This window comes from Martes martes (assembly GCF_963455335.1).
Source record: "Martes martes genome assembly, contig: scaffold_401, whole genome shotgun sequence".
In the NCBI taxonomy this organism is placed as follows: Eukaryota; Metazoa; Chordata; class Mammalia; order Carnivora; family Mustelidae; genus Martes; species Martes martes.
In genome coordinates, this window is record NW_027666675.1 from 10,554 (window position 1) to 37,883 (window position 27,330).

The 27,330-nt window shown below is 36.2% G+C and overlaps 1 protein-coding gene across 1 annotated transcript; it reads left to right on the plus strand.

Moving 5' to 3' along the window:
* On the plus strand, positions 1-26,195 carry LOC308337847 (CLIP-associating protein 2-like; the record flags this gene model as incomplete). Its single annotated transcript, XM_080831389.1, has 6 exons — positions 1-34; positions 416-562; positions 16,918-16,997; positions 19,196-19,288; positions 22,634-22,779; positions 25,665-26,195. The coding sequence occupies 6 exons, from the start codon at positions 1-3 to the stop codon at positions 25,858-25,860; spliced, it is 696 nt and encodes a 231-aa protein (XP_080687515.1). The 3' UTR covers positions 25,861-26,195.
* Positions 26,196-27,330: the final 1,135 nt, after the last annotated feature.

Genomic DNA, 27,330 nt, shown 5'->3' on the forward strand with positions numbered 1-27,330 from the left:
ATGAGGCGACTGATTTGCAAACGGATCTGTGATTGTAAGTTGCAGGATCTGGGTGTAAGGAATAAGGCAGGGTGTGCTGAAAGATATACTATGGGAGGAGCTGGCAGAAAATGCTCATATGAGTAGCAAAAAAAAAATGAAAATGCTTTTTACTATTCTTAGAGTTAACATATTTGGTTTTATGTTTTGACTTGATAAATAGGTAAAAAAATAGGATAATACTCCAGTCAAATTTTAAATTACTCTGGGTTATTTTATATGGTGTTAACCAATATATAAATGCTTATTCAAAGGAGCTTTATTTTGGATTACATCTTAGAAAATAATGATTTTATATATAGTTTTATTTGATTTTGAGTCAAAATGGAACAAAGCTTAGTTCTCTTAAAATACATTTTTCTAATGCTTTGTGTAGATAAAAGCTTTGATGATGAAGAATCAGTGGATGGAAATAGGCCATCATCAACTGCTTCAGCCTTCAAGGTTCCTGCACCTAAAACATCCGGAAATCCTGTCAACAGTGCAAGGAAGCCTGGTTCAGCAGGTGGCCCTAAGGTTGGAGGTAATGTAAATCCATTTCAAATCTGATGTACATGCCTCATGCCCTTGATATGGACACACATACTTAGAACTTCAGAGGAATATGTTTATTCATGACTGCAGCACGATTGCAGATCTGGGGAGTCTGTTGCAACACACAGAAGAATATGCTACCTTTTCAGAAATGTTTTTAAAATACTGTATATTTCTGTCTCCTATGGATTAGTGTAGTCTTAAGAGTATTCATTTTTCAGATGTCATTTTTAAAGGGAGACATTTAAGGAAGTTTTGGGATTTGGGGTTTTTTGTTTTTGTTTTTGTTTTTAAGGACTGAGCAGGTTTTTCAGAATTTGGCTATTAATTTTCAGATGCTATAGTTGTTTTAAAAAATACTGATTTATGTAACATATCTATAAATTCATCTAGTAGTGAGTCTCGAATACTTCAGTGTTGAAAAAATGGTTGAAGATACTGGATGTTGAATCATTTGTCACAATGGGAAATGGGTGGTGGTCAAGTAAAATTGCCTTAAAAATGGTTTCTGAATTAGATAATAATAGGAAAAAACAGTTTTTGTGAAGTTATACAACACATAGTACATTCTTTGATCACATTAGAACTGCTTCTAGCATATTGTTAATCTTTTAAAAATTTTTATGGGTTTTTTTCATATTCTAATAAGAAAGGCATGGATACTTTTCAGGTGCTAGTTTCTGCAGGTCTTTCTGATAAAATAAATCCTATTAGAATAAGCAAGTATTTAATACTAAAAGGACATTAGCTTCTTTCTCTTTTTCTTTCTCTCTTTCTTTCGTGTCTGTGTTGGGTGTGTTTTAGTTGTAACTTGGGAAAACAGATTTTTCCTTGTTTATAACTGGTAGGAAAATCATCTTCAGAATTTTTGCTTTTCCTCTTTTTATCTATATCTCTTTTATTAAAAGCATAAAGGAAAGAAAAATAAACTGTATATTTTGACCAGGTCCTGTAAGTTGTGTTCTCTTGATCTTTCTATACCACTGAACATTCATTTCAAGTCATATGTATTCTAAATGCAGGAAAAATACCATAAATATTTCATTTTAACTATCTTTTGTGTACCATATAACACAAGAAAGATGGTATGATATATACACACACTTACATATCTATATGTAAACATATACAAATATTTACATATATTCATATACATAAAAATAGGTAAATAGAAATGCCTTACTGATTTATCTGGGTATTTTGAGTAATTTACATTTTGGTATCTTCTTTTTGTTTTGCAGTTATAGGAATATATTCTTATCTAAATGTTAGTTATCATATCCTATTACATGGTATTTTCTATTATGCATTCTTATCTCTGGTAAAAAAGTATGATATTCTGTGGTTTCTTTCTTTTGTAACAAATGGCTACCTTGAATTACTGCAAGGGGAATTTTTTTGTCTTGATTTTTGAATTAGAGATTTCTGATATATATGATATTTATTTCATGAAACATCTTAGTTGACTTAAAATGAATTAATATTTGAAATACATGGTGATAATATATAATATTTTTGTAAATCTGAGCCATTGGTGTATATTAGCTCTGTATTTCATGTTTTTTTCCCCTTTCTTAGATGAAAATTGAGATTGTAGTTTATCTACCACATCTCACTTAATTTTGATGTTAACTGAATTGATAAAATCTGATATTCTTTTTAAAGAAAGATTTTCTTTATGGCACCTCACCTTCCCTGGTTTGTTGTCCTACCAGATATGAAAATGCTAGGTAGCTTTTGTGATCGTAGGCATTAATCACTAATACAGATTGTATCATCCATCTAAGCAGCAGCTCTTTTGGAAAAAAAAAATAAGGGTGAGGCCTTCATTCCTTCTTCCTTCTCCTCATCCTCTCCCTCATCCTTCTTCTTTTAGCAATTGCAGATTCATTCTGCAATTTTTTGGTTTTTGCTTTTGTTTGCCACAGCTCGTTTAGGTTCACTACCTATTTTTCTATCTAAGAAAAGAGCTACTGGCCAGAGGATATTGATACTGCTTCAGAAAATAATGTCCTTCTTGGCTCTCAGTCCTTTAAAAATTTAACTGTAGATTTTCTGTTCTTGGCACAGGCTTATTGATTTTTAAATTAGTTACAGAAAGTTTTCTTGAAGTTGTAGAATCTTGGAGAAGGAACGTTGGCATATAGTTCAATTTACTATTCAAACATAGCAGTCTGTTTTATTATATTCCTGATAGATGACTATTAAACATATGATTAAAATAATGTGTGTGCATGAATTAAAATTTGGAACAGAAACTGTCTACCCACTACATATGGGTATAGTCAACTGATAAATTATGATGTAATTCTAATTGCTTTCATAATTACTTTTCCAATAATTTTATACAGACATGTTTTCTTAGGACAGAATTGGCAGCATTCAATCGTTTTGTATACCTTTTCTCTTACTAGTATTTTACCTGGAGCATTTTCTCATTATCTTAAGTTATTAATTGAAAACTATTCATAGCTAAATAATATCTAGGTTGCTTTCAGTATTTTTTGCTGTTATAAACAATTCCATTATCCTTTTACATATATCTTTTTTCACATCTCCTCCAGTCATTTCCTTGGAATAAATTTCTCAGGCTTATTGAATAAAAGATACAGTTATTCTTTCAGTTTGACATAGTGTCCTCCAAGAAGGTTATAAGCCAAATTCAGTTCTGAATAAATTAATTCTATTTTATATTGCATGAAAATCTGCCTCTTTGTAACTTAAGCAAAGAAGATGAATTATTTGTTAACCTGGTACTTTGAAATACTTGAAGTTTGGGTTGCCCTGTCTTTCTGTGTAACTACTCTGCTTCTGAAATAATGGGAATTCAGTCTAGGCATTTCATTTGCTACTCCTAGGTATATAATATACGGATAGGTATGAGTAGTTCCTTATTAAAGTAATATGGTAGATAGGGGGGTGGTATGTATATATTCATTGAAGCCCATCACAGTCCACTGAGTTTAGCAAATACATTTTCAGGTAAGATTACCAAAATAAAAATAAAGTAAACTTCTTTGGAATCCTGACTGAATCTACTTTTGTAGTTTGGGAGCTTAATTTACTTTTCCCAGAGATATATGTTAAGATTAAAGAGATGCGAGCTATTTTTATTTTTTTTTTTTTTTTTTTTTTTTAAATTTTTTTTTTTTTTTTTTTTAAGATTTTATTTATTTTATTTGACAGAGAGAGAGAGATCACAAGCAGGCAGAGAGGCAGGCAGAGAGAGTGAGAGAGGGAAGCAGGCTCCCCGCCAAGCAGAGAGCCCGATGTGGGACTCGATCCCAGGACCCTGAGATCATGACCTGAGCCGAAGGCAGCGGCTTAAACCACTGAGCCACCCAGGCGCCCCGATGCGAGCTATTTTTAGCAAAGTATCCTATCCAGTTAATTAAAGTCAATAGGACCTGTGTTTAATCTTTAGTGTGTGTTAGTTTTTCATTGTTCTTTGGCTCCCTGTGTTGTAATTGTTTGGCCTTTAAGTTGGGGAGGATCAAAAAAAGGATGGTGGGTTACTCCATACCAATACGTTATTACCATAAAAAATCCATATTATGTTGGTGTCAAAAGTGTTACCTTTGTGCTTTACTAATTAGAATGAGGATAAAATGAATTTCCTTAAACAGTTATTTTCTGATAACATTTATAACTTCATAATAGGAATTAAGGTAAACACGTTTTCTTTTCTTTTGGCTTAATGGTCTAGAATATAATTGCTGAAGGTACATGTTTGCTTAAAATATTTATATCTCTAGGGACACCTGGGTGGCTCAGATGGCTGAGTGTCTGCCTTCAGCTCAGATCATGATCTTGGGGTCCTGGGATTGAGCCCTGCATCAGACCCCCAGCTCAGTGTGGTGCCTACTTCTCCCTCTCTCTCCTGCTCCTCTCCCCTGCTTGTGTGCTCTCTCTTCCCCCCAGCCCCCCATCTCTGTTTCCAATGAATAAAAATATGTATTTCTATCTCTGGAGTATTTTAGGTAATAATTTTTTTTAAGTGTTTGAGTGTTCTCACATATATTCTCTCATTTAAATCAAAACCCCTACAGTTAGGTACTTTATTATCCTAATTTTATTGGTGAGCAAACTAAAATTTGGAGAAGTTAACTTGCACAGGGTGATGCATCTAATAAGTGCACTAAGCACGGAAAGTACTTGGCTATAATGCTGTGCACTCTAATCTCACCGAGTAAATAAGTATTCTAGATCTTTAGCTCTGAGATTATAATCTACAGTAATGATCACTACCTTTCAACATCCATAAATCCATCTTAAAGCTCGATTAGTATGATTCTCAGTAAAATAGAACATTTGAAAATAAAGCAACTTGAAGTTTTGTCGTTTTAAGTAGAAATGCTTTTTAGTATTTTCTTGTTGAAATCACCCTCCTGTACCAATAACTTTGACTGCTATTCTTTTTCAAATACAGAGATTGAATTAGATGGTAATATAATTGTTATTGTTTGTAATTTGTACCAGATTTTGAGGTTAGTTTTTTACTGAGGCTTATATGTAATCATGGAGACATGTCGTTGGCTAAATCGTTAGTTCTCAGAGTTCTGTTGTTTTCCCTCACTTCTCATTCATTCAGGTAGATAGCATTTTCTCTCTATGGTTTTCATCTAATGTCAAAGACTGCTTTAAAATAGTTTTAATTCTTATAATTAAGTAACTACTGTGTTTTCAAATCCAGGAGTACTTTGTCATCTTTTTGATATATTTGTATTACTTCATTTATATCTGACGTAAGGTTTTATTAAGAATGTCCAAATATCTATTTTCCATGCTAATCATTCACATTTTTTTCCCCTCATGCAAGCAAAAAAGTTGATTTTTTTTTTTCTTTAAAAGAAATAAAGGGCACCTGGATGGCTCAGTCAGTTAAGCATCTGCCTATGGCTCAGATCATGATCAGCAGGGCGTCTGCTTCTTCCTCTCCCTCTGCCCCTCCCCCTGTTTGTGCATGCACGAGTACTCTCTCTCAAATACATAAATAAAATCTTTTTTTTTAAAAGTAAAGATCAGGGGCACCTGGGTGGCTCAGTGTGTTAGGGCCTCTGCCTTTGGCTCGGGTCATGATCTCAGGGTCCTGGGATCGAGCCCCGCATCGGGCTCTCTGCTCAGCGGGATGCCTGCTTCTCCCTCTTTCTCTCTCTCTGCCTGCCTCTCTGCCTACTTGTGATCTCTATCTGTCAAATAAATAAATAAAATCTTTAAAAAATAATAATAATAAAATAAAAAATAAAAAAGTAAAGATCTTGAGAATCAGTATATATTTAATAAAAGAAATCTCAGATAATTTAGTGTTTAATCTTGGAAATCAAATTTTTAACTGATAAACCTCAATTTCTTGCTTTTGAACTTTATATAAACCCAAATAACTTTTCTGTTTGTGCATTTTGTTGTGTTTGTTTTCTTCTCTTCTTCTCCTGATGTAAGGAAAGATACTAAACCAGAATGTTTTAGCCCTTTAATCTTAAAGATTATCTGGCCCCAATTCAGGTGAAGAGACTGAGCCTTGGAGAGTTAAATGATGTATCCAAGATAAGAAAATTACAAACAGAGATGAAACAAGAACCCAGTGCTTGGCCAGAGGCTTTTTCTTCGATCATCTCTGGGTCATCTCCTATCCAGTACTGCATGTGATACATATTTTTATCCTATATATCAAAACACTATTATTGACATTTAGAAATTAGGGATTGGCCAGTAGCCTTTCTCTGTTAAATTACAATGAATGCCACATCTTTTATTATCCATCATAAGAAGCCCTGGTGCTATCTTTTTTTTTTTTTTTAAAGATTCATTTATTTATTTGAGAGAGATTGGGGTGGGGGGGGCAGAGGGACAGGGAGAGAAATCCTCAAGTGGACTCCCCACTGATTGCAGAGGCCAACACAGGGCTCAATCCCAGGACCCTGAGATCATGACCTGAGCCAAAATCAAGAGTCAGACAGTCAGCTGCCTGCGCCACCCAGGCGCCCCTGGTGCTCTCTATCTTAACTTTGGTTTCAGAGTGGGAAGATTCAAGTAATTGAACAGGTTTAATCTAATAGTATATTGCCTCTCTAATCCTGTTGCTCTGCGGTATCTGGTGCTAAGTTTGATATGTATCCTTCCACATTTTACTCCATGTTCATTTATGTAGGTACTCAGATTAGATTTTATGTTTGCCCATACTAAACATACTAGTAAAACACTTTGCAGCTTCCTTTTTTTCACAGAACATTCATTCTTCAACATCAATAATGACATCCCTCACATCCTTTTGAGAGCCATATAGTATCCCACATTATTGATATACCATGATCTAATAAACTGTTCACAAGTCAGGGTCATTCATGTTGTCTACAACTTTATGCTATTACGAAGAATGCTGATCTCCATGTACTTATTATACTTGGAATTCTGGTGCTTCTAATCTGTGGAATAGATTCCTCCCAGCGTTCAATTAAAGATTGGGTGTGTTTTTAATAAAGACATTATTTTCCCTTTTCCAGCATTGAATGTAACAGCCTTGTTAATTATTGTCATTTTGATAGGTGAAAAATTGTGCTTTTTTGGTTTTAATTTGCACTTTTCCATCCACCTATCCATCTGACCAACAGCTAGCGAATGTTTTCTGAAAGCTTTTAGCATGTTCCTGCTTTTGTAACCTATGGAAACGTCAGTGAACCAAAAAAAAGACCCTGCCTTCCTGGAGTTTTTATTCTATTGAGGTTCAGAGTATTTAAATTCATTAATGAAGTTAGCATATCCTCTTCTGCAAATTACATGTTGTTGTTCCTTTCCCATCTTTTTTTTATTTTTTTTTAAAGATTTTATTTATTTATTTGACAGAGATCACAAGTAGGCAGACAGGCAGGCAGAGAGAGAGAGGAAGGGAAGCAGGCTCCCTGCAGAGCAGAGAGGCCTATTTGACAGAGATCACAAGTAGGCAGACAGGCAGGCAGAGAGAGAGAGGAAGGGAAGCAGGCTCCCTGCAGAGCAGAGAGGCCGATGCGGGGCTCAATCCCAGGACCCTGGGACCATGACCTGAGCTGAAGGCAGAGGCTTAACCCACTGAGCCACCCAGGCGCCCCCCTTTCCCATCTTTTAATTGGGCTGTTTTATCTTCTCATCAGTCTTTTACAATCTTTTAAATATTCAGATCTTTTATTCTTTTGTTAAAAGTCTTAAATATAAAAAAAAAAGTCTTAAATATTTCCTCAGTGTCTCCTTTGTCTGTGTCATTTTACATCAAATCTTAAAAGTTTTTGTTGTGGTAGGTAACATATCTGTTCTGTTCATTATGACTTCCAAATTTCCTATCCTGAATAAAAAGGACTGTTGTCCAGCCCCAAGGCTATGCAGATGTTTTCGAATTTATTCAAAAACATTATTTTACATTTAATTTGTTCAATATATCTGGAGTTTATTTTTATATAAAGTAACAATATATCCTTTTAATTTATGTTCTTAATGCATGGCAAATTAATGTCCGTGCAATTAAAGAAAACATTCTTTACTTCATTTAATGAATACTGTCATTTGTATTTCAGTTCTTTTCTTTAGTTTCTTTTCTTATTTTCCAGATCTATATCTCTGTACCTACTTTAGTTTATAGTGCATGGTTTCCCAAACTTCTTATTAAGAAAAATTTTGAGGATATAACCAAGTTGACAATGCAGTGAACACTTACCACCTAGATTGAATAACTAGTGTTTGCCATATTTGTTTTAACTCTCTGTATAAATACATTCCCACACACATTCTTTTTTTATCTCAGCAACTGGAAAGTAAGTTATAGACGTTATGACATTCCAGCCATAAATATTTAATATGCTCCTCCTAAGACTTTAAGGTATGCTGCATTATATCCATAATATCATTATCATATGCAAGAAAGTTCCATAATATTGAGTCTAAAACAATCACATTACCAACTTCTATACCTGTAACATTGATACCTTTTTTGAAGAGTCTAGGCCAATTGTCTTAGATGGTCTGTGTTCTGGATTTGTCTGATTTCTTTGTGATATTATTTAACTTGTTCCTTCTGGCCCTTGTATTTTTTTTTTTAAAGATTTTATTTATTTATTTGACAGACAGATCACAAGTAGGCAGAGAGGCAGGCAGAGAGAGAAGGGAGGAAGCAGGCTCCCTGCTGAGCAGAGAGCCCGATGTAGGGCTCGATCCCAGGATGCCGGGATCACGACCCGAGCCGAAGGCAGCGGCTTTAACCCACTGAGCCACCCAGGCGCCCCTGGCCCTTGTATTTTTTGTAAATTCTTTTTTTTTTTTTTAAGATTTTATTTATTTACTTGTCAGAGAGAAGAGAGCACAAGCAAGGGGAGAGACAGGCAGAGGGAAGAGGGAGAAGCAGGCTCCCCACTGAGCAAGGAGCTCAATGTGGGACTCCCATCCCAGGACCCTAAGATCATGACCTGAGCCAAAGGCAGATGCTTAACCAACTGAACCACCCTGGTGTCCCTATTTTTTGTAAATTTTTATACTATATGCTCAATGTCCTTTCAAGCTCTTCCATTCTATATTCAAATTTCCTGAAGTATCCTAAGAATTTTTTTTTCTTTTTTTTAATCCTAAGAATTTTTTTTACAAGTGATTCTTTGAGGCCAGGAAGAATTTTTAGTTTTTTCATTCAATAATGCCCTCTTCTGTTGGTGTAGTGAAATGGCAGCTTCTTTACTAAATGATACCTGGGGGGCTTTCTGCTTCTAATTCTGCAGTAGCATCTTATTACAGTAGAGCCTTCATTTTCTCTTTCTCCCTTTCCTTTATCCACCAGGCTTCAAAGGGATAGCTCTCCTTTCTAAGTGCTACTTACCTGGGGGTCTTGGGGGGAACCTTAGTAGAGGTCTGCATTCCACCACTACCAGGATCTTCGTCCTCCATACAGTTTCCTCTGATTTTTCTCTCTGTGAGGACTCTGTAGTTGACATTGCTGGCCTTGGATGTTCATATTTCCCTATTTACTTGTAAACTGAAGTTTGAAGTGTTATTAGTCTTCTTTTAATTGTATTGTTAAGTAGGTGCTGTGGGTAATTTTATTTGCTCTTCTTTTTGGTCTCTAGTTTTTGGAGTATGTGGTTTTGGAGTATGTGGTTGAATATTTTATTTGAATTTGGATAACTACCATCTCCCAAGGGAATAAAAATGTCTACTGTAAGTTTTAATATTTAGTAAGGAAATGCCTTTTTTCTTGATAAACCATTATCTCAGCATTTTGTTGAATTTTATGACATTATTATTGTCATAGTTTCTACTTTCAGCATTGATCTGAATCACTTCTTTGTCATGTATCAAAGTTTCATAATATTTGTGGGCCATTTTTTGAAGTCTCTATTTTGTTCATTTGATTAATTGGTCTGTTCCTGCACTAAAACCAAATTGTCATAATTAGCTTTATAAATCTTGATAGCTGGTAGGTCAGGTACTTCCTCCCCCAAATTCATCTGTTTGTTCCTAATGTCTTTTGTTGATTGGTATCTTTGTAATTCTGTCTGTATTATTTCTTTAAATGTTATATTCATGTACGTTTTGTAGTCTATAACTAGACAGTATCTATAGTGCTAAATCTGTTATTTGTTACCTGTGACTCTTCGTAATGGTTTGCCTTGTGTATTTGAACTTTGTGAACTCATTGTTTGAAGGGAGTTCTTCAGGCCTAAACTGGGGATTGTAGAAGCTTTTCTTCAGATATTAATCCTGCTCAAAACTGGGGAATCAGGGACCCCTCCAGCCTTTCCTAGGTCTTAACTCAAGAATCCCAGGTTACTCCTTCCCACCTGTTGGCTGGGGAATCCACTCTTGGATGGGAAGAGTTGCAAAGTCACATTTTGAAAGGAGCATTGAAGAATGTGAGGATTTGTTACAACTATCCTTCTAAACAACCTATTGAAGTTTGTTCTCTGACCACAAAATTCACATGCCTTTCACATACAAGATACACTCACAGACATTTCTCAGAAGTTTCCACTCACTTATAGCATCAGGTTCAAAGTCCATGATCTTGTAGTCTGCATCAGGTCACGTGCAAGAGTTCTCTGGTGTGCCTGCTCTCCATCCAGAGGCTAATGAACTAAAAAGATATCTTACTTGCACCCCAAATGCTCAGTATACAGTGGTGGTATCAGGACAGAGTATCCATAATAGACATTCCATTCAAGAAGGGGAGGAATAGGGGTGCCTGGGTGGTTCAGTTGATTAAGCGTTGGCTCAGGTCATGATCCCAGATTCCTTCATCAGGCTCCCTATAGGGAGCCTGCCTCTCCCTCTGCCTCTGCCTGTCCCATGCACCAGAGCTCGCTCGCTCTCTGTCTCTCTCTCTCTCTCTCTCAAATAAATAAATAAAATCTTTTTTTTTTCTTTTTTAAAGGATGTGGGTTAAGTGAATGCCTCCAACTCACATCATGATCCCAGGGTCCTGGGATTGAGTCCCACATCAGGCTCCTTGCTCAGTGGGCAGGCAGCCTGCTTCTCCCTCTACTTGCCGCTCCCCGACTTGTGCTCTCTCTCTCTGTGACAAATAAATAAATAAAATCATTTTTTAAAAATAAATTTAAAAAAAGGGAGGAACATTCACTGACATAGTAGTTTTCAAATCCAACAGGAACCTGTTGTGAGGTTCCCTTACTTCAGGGATGGTAAATGTTTCTTTGATGAAGGTTTCATTCTCTCTTTGGGTGTGGTTCTCTAAACCAGTGTTTTCCTCTGTTCTTGGTTCTGCGCTGAACTCTGGGTTCTGCCTCCTGAAATATTTCCTTCTTTTGCATAAAAATCTTGTGTTGCCACTGTGCATATCTTATTCAGCCCTACTTGAAAGAAGGCTCTTACTTTAAACTGTCTCTGTTTTTTTGGTAGCACTCTTCAGAAGCACTGGTAATGCTCTCATTGATTAACTCTCTTTAAAAATTATGGGGTTTAACCCTCCTATACTGTTGGTGGGAATGCAAGCTGGTACAGCCATTCTGGAAAACAGCATGGAAGTTCCTCAAAAAGTTGAAAATAGAGCTACCCTACGACCCAGCAATCGCGCTACTGGGTATTTACCCTAAAGATATAAATGTAATCCAAAGATTACAAAGATATAAATGTGATCCAAAGGGGCACGTGCACCCGAATGTTTATAACAGCAATGTTCACAATAGCCAAACTATGGAAAGAACCTAGATACCCATCAACAGATGAATGGATAAAGAAGAGGTGGTGTATATCTACAGTGGAATACTATGCAGCCATCAAAAGAAATGAAATCTTGCCATTTGCAACGACGTGGATGGAACTAGAGAATATTATGCTGAGTGAAATAAGTTAATCAGAGAAAGATAATTATCATATGACCTCCCTGATAGGAGGAATTTGAGAGGCAGGGCAGGGTGTTTCGGGGGTAGGGAAGGAAAAAATGAAACAACATGGGATCGGGAGGGAGACAAACCATAAGAGACTCTTAATCTCACAAAACAAACGAGGGGTGCTGAGGGGTTGGGGGGTAGGGAAAAGGTGGTTGGGTCATGGACATTGAGGATGGTATGTGCTATGGTGAGTGCTGTGAAATGTGTAGGCCTGATGATTCACAGACCTCTACCCCTGGGGCAAATAATACATTATATGTTAACAAAGAAAATAAATAAGAATTATGGATTTTATATGAATTTTATTGGGATTTAAGCCATAATAACCCCCTAATGTTTATCATTTATTTTTCTCTTTAGGCTAGTGTCTTCATTGTAGCATAAGAAGAACCTGCTCCTTTCCAGCTCTAAGACTTGTTCTCCTTGTTCCTATATCTGAAACATACTGCTTTACCCTTTGTCTCATTCACCTTTGTATCTGATACTTTATCTTATTAGTTGTTAAGGACTAAGTAGAATGAATTTTCTCTTTATACTTAAACCTTTAAGTAATATTTTGTAATTTCTGAGAATGCCTACTCTAGTCAGACTAGCATACTAGAAGCCATGCTATCTCATAAATGCCAGAAGCCTCTGATCTCAGTCACCCCACCCTCACCCCCGGCCCCCATCCAAGTGAATACTAGTTTAGGGTGAGTTCTAGAGCAGGGATCAGCAAACTGGGCCATGGGCCACATGCAGCCAACTGTCTGTTTTTGTTCTATGCATGAGCTTAGAATGTTTTTTTACATTTTTAAATGATTAAAAATATTCAAAAGAAGAATAATACTGTATGACATGTGAAAACTATATGAAATTCAAATTTTAGTGTCCATAAATAGAGCTTTATTGGAATATAGCCTTGCTCATTCATTTACATGTTGTCTGTGGCTGCTTTCACGCTACAGTGGCAGAGTTGAGTAATTGCAGTGGAAACCATATGGCCCACAAGTCTGAAATACTGTTTGGCCCTTTACAGAAAAAATTTACTGACCTCTGTTTTAGAGTAGTTAGGCAACGGAACAAAGCTGTTCTGTTGTGTTTTTGCCCATTAATATCTTCTAGTGTGATAATTAACCCAGTTATATTTAAAAGAGCTTTAGTCAAGTTGGAAGCCAGCATTGCTCATCCCTTCAGCCCTGTAGCCTCTACTTGTGCTTCTGCTCTCAAACTTACTTTATTTAAATACATCGCCGCTTTGTGTATGCATTCACTGTCCTTTCCTTGCAGTAGTATTTAGCGTTAGAGCCCATCACTTGTTTTGACTCTCTGCCTATGGTATTCATTCTCCTTCCTGGTACTAAAAGTATTTTATAGTATTTCTTAGGTAAACTTTAAAGCTGTATCAGAAAATGGAATAATACTTGTGAGAATGAACATTTTATTCAGCGGATTATTCCCCTGTGGAGAGATCCTTTTTCTACTTTTCTTGGCCACAAAATCAAAACCAAGGGGAGGGGAAACATTAGGCAAACTAGGATTGTGAAAAGGTTTACTTGTAGTATGTATAATAGATAAGCAGAGCCAACCTCAGCATGTCCTGTCTTTACACTATTCACATATCCAGTATGCTCCCATTAGCAGCAGTTCTGCTTATACAAAATGATTCTCAACGGTAAGAGTGAGATAGCTTGGGGTCAACTATTTAAAACCATGCAAGTTCTTGTGAAATTTGGTAATGCCCATGTCCAGGTTTAGAGACCTAATTGTTGCATCTGAACTGGTCATAAGGCTGCATTTAGTGTATTTGTAGCCTTTTTTCTCTGCAGCTTCTGCAGGACTTTTAAAAGCCTTTTAATTTCTACTCTACCTACCCTCCCCCCTAGGCTATTTATCCCTACTTATAAGACATAAATCACTGGATAATAAAACTAAGGCTTTATGATCAAAGTGAATTGTGACTTTTGAAGTTAGGCTTTCCTATGCATGTTTTTAGTCAATTGCACATTATCGTGGCTTTATTTGGGATTTGTTCAGTTGCTCTGCATTCCCTTGAAGGTGTTTGACATTGTGTTGTGGCTGGTGGGTTAATGTGTTGGAGTTAACATTCTAGTTTGCATTGATGCCATTTGTAAACTGCCTGTAAGCTGTAATAACTCTTCATATCGATCTCCCCTTCACTTTCCCATTCCTCTGTAAAATTTTCTGTCTTCCACATTTGAGCACACTAATGTTGTCAGTTGGCTCTGCTCTGGTACATTTGCACAGGTCTCCTCCACCAGTGGCTGCCTCCTCAAAGCTTGCCTAGTGGTTCCACTTGTTACCCTAACAAAGTTATTTGCAAGAAGTGGTATATAAGTGAACAGACTATAGTTAATTAATGTGTAAAGAAAGCTGTACTGTGTTGAATGTTTAAGAACTACTTGATAAGGACAAGTCCCTAAAGAAATTTCTGTTCAGTGGCCTGGGCTGGGCAAGACAACTGCAAAGATTGGGAAGAAATTATAAAAATATAGGCTTCTGCTTTCCTGTCAGGGAACCCATTGTCAAAACAAACTCAGTGGTGCTTGGCCAGCTCAGTCAGAAGAGAGAGCTGCTGTTGATCTTGGGGTCTTGGGTTTAAGCCCCACATTGGGTATAGAGATTACAAAAGAAAACAAAAACTTAAAAAAAAAGAGGGTGCCTGGGTGGCTCAGCGGGTTAAAGCCTCTGCCTTCAGCTCAGGTCATGATCCCAGGGTCCTGGGATCGAGACCCGCATCGGGCTCTTTGCTCAGCAGGGAGCCTGCTTCCTCCTCTCTCTCTGCCTGCCTCTCTGCCTACTTGTGATCTCTGTCTGTCAAATTTAAAAAAAAAAAAAAAAGAAAGAAAGAAACCTGTATAAGAGTTTGATAAATGAATGTAGTATAAGATGTTAAGATAATATGATTAGGTATCTTATTTTCTATTTCTTTACTTAAGCTGTTTATTTTCAGTTAATCTGTTATTAGTACTGATCTTGGGAATGGAGTTGGGAGTTTTATTGTTACTGGATTTTCTACAAATTTAGGGAATAACTAATTTATTTACTATTGTAAATTAATTTCCTATGGCAAGCATGCATTCATGCCTCTCTTAGTTTATTGTCACTGCTTTTAATTTGTAGTTTTTTATTGTCTTACAACTTTGTTAAATTGTTCTGTGGTCCATCTCTTACGCTGTTAAAACTCAAAAAGATGATCTTCAAAGGTTTTGTTTTTTTTTAGGATGAGCTTCTTACATACCTTTGGAAATCTTTATAGTGTTCTTTTTTTTATTAAGATGGGGTTAATTTTTTAAATTCAGTTTGAAAATAATATTTCCTTTGGTAGATGATAAACCTAATTGGAGAGATATTTAACTTTTTAGTTGGATAGATTTTTAAGCTAATTATCCCTTAGGATATACATCTTGTGTGGTTGACATCGATTTCAGTGTGTTAAATTACTACCATGAAGAAGTAAATATATAGAGTTAGAAACTAAGTACTACCTGTATCAGTCAGGGTTCAGTTAGGAGACAGAAACTGCAGGGGCACCAGGGTGGCTTGGTTGGTTAACCGTCTCAGTCTTGGTTTCAGCTCAGGTCATGATCTCAGATTGTGATACCGGCAATGCATTGGGTTCCATGCTCAGCATGGAGTCTGCTTGAGATTCTCTGCCACTGCCCCCCCCATTCATGTGCGCCTGTGTGCACGCACGCTCTCTCTCTTTCTGAAATAAATAAGTCTTTAAAAATAACTGTTGTGGTTTCTTTTAAGATTTTATTTATTTATTTGAGAGAGAGCAAACACAAGTTGGGGGAGGGGCAGAGGGAGAGGCAGAGAATCCCAAGCAGACCCCTGCAGAGCATGGAGCTCTACATGGGCTCTGTTCTACAACCCCGAGACCATGACCTAAGCCGAAATCAAGAGTTGGACGCTCAATCAATTGAGCCATCCAGGCTCCCCAACAGTTATTTTTACAGAGAGAATTTAATATGAAGAATTGTTAAATGGGTATGGTAAATTTAAAATGCGGAAAGAGAACACTAAAATGTCATGGAGGTAGTAATTACAGTCAACAGCTCCTACTCCTAGAGCTGGAAGAACAAAATGAGGAGGTTAAAACTTAGAGGTGGTGCCCTGCAGAGCTGTGGCTCAGACCTCTGTAAGGAGTACTAGCGGGCTGGCATTTCTGATGGGGCTGAGAGCTGCATCAGAGAGGGTTAGAAAAACTGCAACAGGAATCAGGTGCTGCTAACTGAAAGGAGTCTCCTGCCAGAGCTGCTAGGGTTTTACAGACAAGAACAGGAACCCAGAAGGAGCATGTCCCTTCTTCTGTCAACTTCCAACTTTTGAGCACCCCTGTTAATAGAGTTTAACAGGAAGCCATTAAAATGAGCAGAAAAATGGTTTACTCAATCGTAGGTAGGCCCAGCATCACTGAATATGAAAGAGCGGACTTGGAGCTGAAAGTTGCTTAATTACTCGCTCTTAAACAGCTACTATCTATTACGTTTACTTTTTTATTGTCTATGTACAATAAAGGAAGATTTCTTTGCATATTTAAATTTAATTTCAAGGTCCTCATCTCTTTTACATTTGCTTTCCTGAGCACTGCAGCATACATGGATCCTCTGCTCTGTTACTCGCCATCATCTATTGACATTTAGTGTCATTTAAAATTGCCATTTACCTTTTTAAACGATTATCTTTCCACCTTATTTCTTGTGTACTTGCCACTTCATTGAATAAGGATAGGAGGGCTCTGTTCCTACTGTTTGAAGTTTACAACTAGCCTACCTCAGTACTTACAGAGAATTAATCAGCTATTGCTATGGACGTTGACTTTCCTGAAAGATGGTGATTTTTTTTTAATGCTCTCTTATAAAATGGAATGTCCCTCAAAATTAGTGCCTTTGTTGATATTATAGGAGTTATATTTTTCACATTTTCTTTGGTGCTAACATGCTTAAAATTAAACTTAAAAAATTAATTTTCTTTTGATTAGCAGGTGCTTCTAAAGAAGGAGGTGCTGGAGCAGTGGATGAAGATGACTTTATAAAAGCTTTTACAGATGTCCCTTCTGTTCAGGTAAGGATACTAGTAAAGTGGCATTCCCCATGAATAATGCTTACATATCTGTTCATACAATTATTTTTGTCCCTTTTGAAAAATTCTTTTTTTCCTTAAATGACTATGTAAGTAAAACACTTGGTTTATTATTACCAAGCTGTTATTTGTTGGTACAATTAGATTCTCAAATGATTTTTCCCAGGCTAAAATGGAATCCGTGATGAATTATGACATTGCAATATTCAACTACATCTACTTTTTTAAAGTTGTTTTTAATACATTGTTCTTCCCTTTTTTGTTTCATTTTATTTTGGTTTTACCTCCTACCTTTTTGTCCACTTTATCCCTGTCTCCTTTACAGGCATACTTTTCTCTACTTGCCTGTTGAATATTGGAATTTCTTAGGGGTCAGTTGTGGGTCCTCTTCTCTCCATTTTATTACTGAGTCACTTCCTTCAGACCCATGGCTTCAGCTCCTGCCTTTACATAGATGTTGCATTTCTCTTGAGTGTCAAAATAATTTCTCCACTGATAGCTTACCTGACATGTCCTTATAGATGTCTCAGAGGCATCTCAGATTCAACCTGTCCGAAATGATGGGGCTCATGATCTTCCCCTTACAAATTTGTCCTTCTCGTGTTTTGTATGTGGAAACCATTACTTACTCCAGTTGTAAAAGTCAGAAATCTAGGACTTACTCTACTGCATCAGGTTTCTAACTTATTAGTATTCATACTTCTTTTGCTTATATTATCTCCTAAAAGAATGTTCGAAAAGTTGTGTACCCTTCCGCCAAAGTAAATTTTTGACTTTTCTCTTTTTCTCTTGTTGGAGAAGGGGGAGCTTAAACTATATTCCAGAGCAATGCATCATAAAAAGATTCCGAGTGACAGAGGGGCGTGCCTGCCTTCTGAATTGGGCAGAGGGGCTATTGTGAGGGGAGCTGGGAAGCAGGAAAAGAACTGGCTCAGAATCCTCCAACAGTCATTCTCTAACAGAATGTTATCTTGACCCCCTTCTACCTCCTCACCTTATCATGCCCTGGCTCCCCTTTGTACTGTGGTTGGCGGTGGGGGTTGTTTTAAGTGAAAGGGGAAATTAATGGCTGTTGGAAGTGAAAGACTCTTTTGATGAAGGTATCTGATACTACTTGGATGATATCACCAGGACTCCCTTTCATTCGATCTCTCATTTCTGGGTTCCTCCACATGGTCTTCCCTCGTGGTCAGCAACATGGCTGCAGCTGTTGGAGCCTCACACCTTTCTCTGCCCTCTGCGTCTTTTCTGATTGATCCTGTAAAATTTGTGAGAGTTCTTCTGATTGAACTGACTTAAGTCACATACCCACCTCTGAACCTTTGTGATGTGGAGAAATAATGTGTACCAATTGATTATGGTTTGGTCATTGGCTCTTCCTCTGGCCCTCTTTGCACTTTTTACTCCTGTGCTTTGGCCTTCTTTCACTTTCCTCTGTCACAGAGCCTTTGCACATGCTTTCCACTCTAAGGAAGACTAATCTCCCTGCTTTGCCTGATGATGAACCCTCCTTTTTTGGCTCTCAGTTCAAGCTTGACTCTTTTAACTAGTTCATACCTCCTATATAGACTTTCATGGAACTGTAATTGTCTTTGGCAGTACTTTCTATTTGCAGTTTTATATCATTTGATTAATTTTTCTCTCTCCCTGACTGGATTAGAAGCTCGATAAGGCAAAGACCATGCCTATTTTTGCTTGCCTTGATATCCTTCATGCCTGGCATAATGTATCCCTGTTATGTAAATATATTTAAGTGAGTGAAAGGATAATGGTATTTTTGGCAAACATTTGACTCCTGAAGAAACAAAGCATGTAACTATCCTAGCTATAGTGTGGGGGAGCTAACCTAAATCATGTCCTTTTGCAATTGTGCATGAGTATATGAATGCAGTAGGTACATACCTGAAGTCAACTTGAGAAAATAGGCCTATTATTAGTTCTTAGGATATTTGCATCATGTTTTTAAATGACAAAGCATTTTTAAGAGTATATCTGAAGTTAGTCATGAACAGAGAAATAGCACAAGGGTAACAGGTAAGGAAGATAATATATTTCCCATTAATAATGGTTCTAGAATGGGAAATAACCTTATTACTTGAAAGAGTGCTATAAACATCGGGGCGTAGCTTTGATATTTCTTACAGCAAGAAATATTAATGTTATAACTTTGTATCTTTAAGATCTATTCTAGTCGAGAACTTGAAGAAACATTAAATAAAATCAGGGAAATATTGTCAGATGACAAACACGACTGGGATCAGCGTGCCAATGCAGTAAGTTTTTTTATTTTGTTATCCTTCTCCTCTTTTTTTTTAATGTTCCCAAAACATGGAAATTCAGTAATATTACTACATGGTATTTGCTTATGAAATAGATATGAAAGCTAACATTTCTTTCTGGAAAAACACTTTGAGGTAATTGGAATTTCTGAGTTAGGGTCAGTTTTTATTGTTTCTGCTGATCCGTGGAGCCTGTCTCATTCGTTAGTTTCTCCACATGTGCTACTTATTGACTGAACAAGAAAGTGTGAGCTTCACTGATGTCTGTGTGATGACTTTGTGTAGGTTTACATAGTTGTTCATCAATAGGCAGTGTTCTCAGATCTTATAAGCTTTTCCTGTAAAGCAGTTCACTTTGCCCCCATGCTCAATAGTTTCATAGTATTGACATCAGTTGACGACAATATGTTTGTTTGTCTGGCTTTTTTTCTTTATTTTCTCACAATGATGAAAAATATGATGAATATTTTTCACCCATGATTTAAAAAGAAAAAAGTCTCCTTGAGTTCAGAGTATTTTATCCTAAATTCCTCAATAAAATATTTGATAAGTACTTTTAAAATAATATCTACATCGACAAAGGATTGTATATTTTAATATTTTTTAATTTGTCACATTTATATCTGAGGTTCCAAATGAGTACCTCCGTGTCCTCAAGAAGCCAGAGAAAGGGTTTTATTTCTTTTTTCTTTTTAAGATTTTATTTATTTATTTGACAGAGAGCACATGAGCAAGGGTAGAGGGAGAGGGAAAAGTAGACTCCCTGTAGAGCAGGGAGCCTGGTGCAGAACTCGATCGCAGGACCCTGGGGTCATGACCTGAGCCAAAATGCTTAAACAGCTGAGCCACCTAGGCACCCCAAAGGGTTCCATTTGAAGACTTCTGCTCTGAGAACTCCCAGTCTCCATTTTGATTAATAAATCATATATGGCCCTTTGAAAATTGTGCTTTATGATGCTACAAACAAAAGATTTTTCAGCTTCTCTTTAATAGGAAGTTTGCGTATTTTAAGGTATTGAAATATTTAACAGAAAGTAACGTTGCTCCATATTTGCTAAATATGATTCATTATTCTGTCTTCAGTTCCGAGATTAGTTTGAGATAGAAAGACCTCTGTCATAGGTAATCTGTGCAGAAACATGACAAATTAAATGTTGACAATATAAAACACAAACATTATACTTAAGAGTTTTTTGTTGGAATTCCTGGCTGGCTCATTCAGTAGAACATGCAACTAACTCTTGATCTTAGGGTCAGGAGTCCAAGGGGTTGTGAGTTGAAGCTCTGTGTTGCTTGTAGAGATGATTATTTTTTTTAAATGAGTTTTTTGTTTTACTTCAAAACAACCCTTTTGGAAACACAGATGGCCTTTCAGTTTTTTAATTAGAAAAGTGACATGGGCTCATTGCAGTAAGTGGAACAGTACAGAAGATTATAAGGAAAAAGTTAATAGTTTACTCCCTATTAAGGAAACAAATGTTTTCGTTTTGGAGTATATCCTCTTCTGTATATATATATGATAAGATAAACACAGTTTTTTTCTCCCACTTCTATAAAAATAAATATCATACTAGATAACATTACTCAATAACTTGTTTTCATTCCGTTTCTTTCATAAATTATGCCCTTTCAGTATAATTGCTATAGGTGCCAGGCATATAGTAGTTGCTCAGATATTTGCTGAATGCAAATAAATAAGCACCAATATGTGCTTCTTTTTCTTAGTTAAAAAATACCATGTAATTCATTAAACCATTTCCCATTTGATGGACTTACACTTTTTTATTTTTTGCTATTTTGACAATATTGCAATAAATATCCTTGTACACATCTATAACAGTGGTGGTTTTATTTTTGTAGGTTAAGTTTTTAAAAGTGGGGTTGTTGGGTAAAGAGTAGATATAATTTTATTTTAGTAGTGTTGCCAGATTATGTTGAACAAAGGTGTTAGTGACTCATAATCTTACTTGCAGTAAGAGCATCTCTTTTTTTTCTCATACTGGATGCTGTTAATTTTTGCTGGTCTGATGGTGGAAAGTGATGTATCTTTGTTGTAATTAGCATTTGCTTATCACTAGTAAGGTTGAGCACATTTTTATTTATTTATTTTGCTCAATTTGGTATTGGACTATTTGTCTTTATCTCATTTTATTATCATACTTTGTGTAGTGTACTTAATATGTTGCAGGTGATTTTTTCCAACCATGTTGTGATTTGTTTTGTTTTTAGTTAATCTTGTTTAGGTGCCTTCTGATTTCTCTACCTATGATAGTTTCCCTTATGTGCGTTAAGATTATATAATTATTCTTACAAAATTTTTCCTACCCTTATAATATCTTTTTTATGTTTTTCATTGTCAATCCATCTGATATAGTTTTAAAGATCTCTAAAAATTTAGAAAACCTCTGAGATTAACAGGAAATTATATATAATAATGGATATGATAGGTAAGCTCAGCTTATCAATATGTATGAGCACAGATATGTACCTGTGGGTATCTTTTGATTGATGTAATTTTATTAGGTATGTCTGGTGTTACTATAGAAAACATTTGTCAATCCTGTATTAAAAAGTAACACTTAAGGGGCACCTGGGTGGCTCAGTGGTTTAAAGCCTCTGCCTTCGGCTCAGGTCATGATCCCAGGGCCCTGGGATCGAGCCCCGCATCAGGCTCTCTGCTCAGCAGGGAGCCTGCTTCCCCCTCTCTCTCTGCCTGCCTCTCTGCCTACTTGTGATCTCTGTCTGTCAAATAAATAAAATATTAAGAAAAAAAAAAGTAACGCTTAAGACATAGAAATAGGGGGAAAGACCTGTTTATATCACAAAATATGAAAATAGTAAAATATGGACCTGGCTGACTAGTTTGTCCATTTGATTCTGTACTTCAGCTTATGGGTGAATATAGTTTCCAAATTTGGCCCTTTTAAAAATAGTCTCCTTGGTAGATAGTGGTATTTTTTGCCCGTTTTGAATATAGTTATGACACTGAATTGTATGCTTTATAATGTTTAAAATGATTAATTTTATGTTAATGTGTAATTTACTACGATAAAAACTTTAAAACTTATCCATAAGACTTTAAAATGTACTTAGCTATTCATACATTACACATGTCCATTTTGTATATAACTAAATCTATAACATTCTTTTCCAGAAAACTTTCTTTAGTTTACATGTTTATTTGTAAGACACATTTAATGCTGTTAAAATGTCTGAATATAGTTATAAAAACATAATGAAATGTTATTTTTAAATTTTTGTTCAAATGATGAAGTTTTGGTAACTTTTTTTTTTTACATTGACACTCTATGTCAATAATGAAAATTCTCTTCACTTCAGCTTAAGAAAATTCGATCATTACTTGTTGCTGGAGCTGCGCAGTATGACTGCTTTTTCCAACATTTACGCTTGTTGGATGGAGCACTTAAACTTTCAGCAAAAGATCTTAGATCCCAAGTGGTTAGAGAAGCTTGCATTACTGTAGCGTAAGTATGTTCTTTCTGTGATAAGTGTTTTTTATGAATTCATTCAGTACTCAGTGATTTAGTGCTCATTAAGTAAAGCAGGACAACCCAAAAACAGCATATATGTAATCCGAAAGTAATTTTTATTATAAATAAAGATTCCATTTGTGTGATTTTTTTTAATCTTTCTGAACAATATTATATAAGCATTAAAATGTGATTATATGTATAAAGCCTACGTGTGTATTTTTGGTCACTAAATCTTTAAGAAGAAAATTAATGGGTCCAAGAACTATTGTTTTCTCTTTACTAATTTGGATATTAAGCTCTCTATTTCTGACATTTTAACAATTATCCTGGAATTATAATGTATCATTAACTTAATCAAGATTGAAATTTATTCTGCATATTTATATTTTAACAAAATTCTAGTATGGTACAGCACTGAAATTTCTTTTACCTCTACTTCTGATCTGTGTACTGCTGTTATATAAGCATTCTTTGAAGCTAGGGAACACAAAGATGCCTACTGTTAATATTTCTAATCAGAATTGCAACAGATCTCCTCGTCAGAATGGAGGGGGAAAAAAAACCAACCCAGGAAATAAAAGCTATGGGGATTGCTAGAAAAGGAACAAAACTGCCATTATTAACAGATGATATAATTATCCATGGAAAACCACAAGAATATATAGACAAATTATTTTAATTAAGGGACTTTAGCAAGATGCTAAATACAAGTCAATATACAAAGATAATTGGATATCTTTTAAAAGCAAAAGTGAAAAGGGAAACAAAAATCTACCAACTGTAACCTTGAAAAATATTCCATGGTGAGAGTTCTGCTTCTAAAAATGATACAGTAACTGGTAAGGAGCTAACTGTTTTGCAGAAAATTGGATAAGACATGTAAAACAGGTATTTCTAGGTAATGGACAGTGGACAAACGGAGCAAGATTCTGATTCTTGAAAGAAACAGATCAGTTGAGCAGTATGATCAACACAGTTTTGACCTGGAGGTACTTTCTGGACCATGGAGAAGAGAGGAAGCACCCAAGCAGAGCAAGACAGTTTGATTGAGTTGATGAAGCAGAGGCTGGAGTTTCTGAAGATTAAAGTGGTTAAAATTTGCAGAGCAGAATCCTGGAGAGTAGAGAGAGAAACAGAGAAAGAGCTGTAGAGAACAGCATTAAGGGATCCCATGAGTCTAGTTGAGTACTTATCTGTGCATGTAAAATGTGCAACTCCCTGAGGATGGAAAAGAACTAGTGCTGGAGGCTATAAGATAAACAACAGTTCCCAGAGCTCATATGGGCTGGGAGAGGTTCCAGTTCTGATGAGCCATAATGGAGAAACCTAGTTGAATACCCAGGGCATTTGGTAGAGATCCCAGAGAGGCCACTGTACAGGAATAGTACTAAACTAAGTTTTAAAGTAAGGCTCCTTCTGATAAACTGATAAAGATCAAGCTGATTCCCTAGTACATCACCTGCCTACCCAAACAAAACTCTCTCTCTCTTTTTTTTTTTTTTTTAAACAAAACTCTCTTTAAAGGAAGACCAGACTATCCAGACACAGGTGGTACCTTCTTGCTTTTGATTCGAGGTTCCCTTCTTTTTTTTTTTTTTTTTTAAGATTTTATTCATCTATTTGACAGAAAGCACACACAAACAGGGGGAGCCACAGAGGAAGAGAAAGAAGCAGGGACCCTTATGTGGGCTAATCCCAGAATCCCAGGATCGTGACCTGAGCCCAAGGCAGATGTTTAACTGACTGATCAACCCAGACACCTCTGGGTGCCTTTTTGCCCATGAGTTTAGACATTAGAGAACTTGAAAGTATAGCAGAACACTAGTAAGTAGGTCTGAATATCTCTGTTAATCAGGAACCTGAATTTTTTGAGCTAATTGTATCCCAACAGTGTATTTGAAATAAGACTTAAATATACAGAAAGTAACCAGGGGCGCCTGGGTGGCTCAGTGGGGTAAAGCCTCTGCCTTCAGCTCAGGTCATGATCTCAGGGTCCTGGGATCAAGCCCCACATCGGGCTCTCTGCTCCACAGGGAGCCTGCTTCCGCCTTTCTCTCTGTCTGCCTTTAAAAAAAAAAAAGAAAGAAAGTAACCAAAACTGCAACCATTGCCAGAACCGTGAGTGATGAGAGCATCCTTCTTAAGTGTCCTAACTAAGTCATGCAGTTAAAGACTGAATTTAGTTGTTTAACTCCGAATTGGAAAGAGAAGACAGATGTTCTTAGGGTCACCCAACTAACTAGTGTATAGTTGAGTTGTGTTTTCAGTCCAGAATTCTGAAACCCTACACCAAAGATGTAAGAGAGTCTGCTTGTCCCTCCCTCCTCATCTGCCCCGGCCAAAATAAAAAATCTTTTTAAAAAAAGTGGCGATGCCTGGAGAGCTCAGTTAAGCATCTGACTCTTGATTTTGGCTCAGGTCATGATCTTGGGGAGCTCAGTCAGTTAAGCATCTGACTCTTGATTTTGGCTCAGGTCATGATCTTGGGGTCATGGGATTGAGCCCTGCAGGCTCTGCACTCAGCATGGAGTCTACTTAAGATTCTACACACACACACACACACACACACACACACACGCCTCCCCACACTCTCTTCTAAATAACCATACTCTCTCTAAATAAACAAATAAATAAAATATTTTTTAAAAGGAGAGAAATGGTAAAATGCCAAATTTCAGCTTTGGACTAGACAGTTAAAGGGTGGGAAAAACAAGGAAATAAAGTAATATTTGCACTTCTCTTTCTCTTTTGTTTTTCTTCCTTTAGAAGTGGTTGAAATAAAAATTTTAAGTTAATTCAGTAAGAGAATGTTTTTAAATTATATACTCCTACCTATACTTAATATTAAAAAAAATTTTTTTTGTCTTCCTTTGTAGACATCTTTCAACAGTTTTGGGAAACAAATTTGATCATGGCGCTGAAGCCATTGTACCTACCCTTTTTAATCTCGTCCCCAATAGTGCAAAAGTCATGGCAACCTCTGGATGTGCAGCTATCAGATTCATCATTCGGGTAGGTTCTTCTCTCCTGTCTTTCTACCTCAGTCCTCCCCTCTGGTTTCAGTATACTTAAATAAGTCATTGGTGGTTTGTTTGTTTTTTTTTTTAACCCCAAAGGAAAATCCCTTTTGAATGACTTTTTCTGAAGTAAAAGCAGTACATGGTTATTACAGTTATTATAGAACATTTAAATAATACAGGTTGCCAAGTAAACATGCTTGCCTGCAGAATATAATATACACATACATGTACTTATATGTACGTGTGTGTGTGTGTGTGTGTGTGTGTGTGTGTGTAATTGTGTTACAGATAGTAATGGGCAGATGTAAAACAGAAGAATGTTATAGGCATTGCTATGAAAGGCAGAGTCTTAGTATTTCTTATCTTCCATATCTTGAATGTGCCCCCAAAAAACAGTTAAAAAAATAAATCTTCCCTCTTAAATTCTGGTTCTTCTACAACTAATCACTAAAGCCATTCAATATATACTTTTCCAAACTTCTATGCCCCTATAAACTGTATTTATTACAAAATACAATATTTTACATATATAAATAATATTTTTTAACTTGTTTTTTAAACTTAATGTACTGGGCAGCTTCCCTTGTCCACCCATGTGATTTTTCTTTTTTCTCTTTTTTAAAATTAACATATAATGTATTATTTATCCCAGGGGTACAGGTCTGTGAATCATCAGGCTTACATATTTCCCAGCACTCACCATAGCACATACCCTCCCCAGTGTCCATAACCCAGCTACCCTATCCCTACCCACCCCCAACCCCAGCAACCCTCAGTTTGTTTTGTGAGATTAAGAGTCTCTTATGGTTTGTCTCCCCCCCGATCTCATCTTGTATAATTTTTCTTAATGTCTAGATTGGTTTTCTGTTAAAGGACAGTAACATTAAATCATCCTCATCATTCTTCCCCCTGAAGTTCATGGAGTCGTTTTTCCCCATCCTTTTCCAACATTGTGTATTATCTGTCTCTTAAAGGCCTCATAATTTGATAAATGAAATATTATCTCATATTCTGCTTCACATTTTTTAGATTACTAGACGCATTGGTATTTTTTTCCTTTCAGAATTCTTCTGTGGATTGCCAGTTATTCTCTTCGTAAATTTTTCCTCACTGATTTTGAAGGTCTTTTTCTGTATCATAAGTATATTTCTTCTGTGTCATAGATGTTGTAGGTATGATTTTCTACTAGTTTGTCAGTTCTTCAAATATTGTTTAAGCTATTATTTGTTATATATAGAACTTTTAAATTTTTATGTATTGAGACAATGCTCTTGTTGTGGGTTTTGTTATAGTTAAAATGACCTTCACCATTTCACAGTTACAAGAATATTAATTTGTTTCAAACTTTTATAATATTGCTTTTTACATTTAGATTGAACTAGATTTTGTTTTCTTGTGAAGTATAGGTATCTAATATGATTTGCTCCCAAAATACAAAACCACTTGACTCAATGGCATTTATAATTCAGTCTTTTCTTGCAATGCCAGCATGTTCACATAATAAATTTCCATTAAGCATATG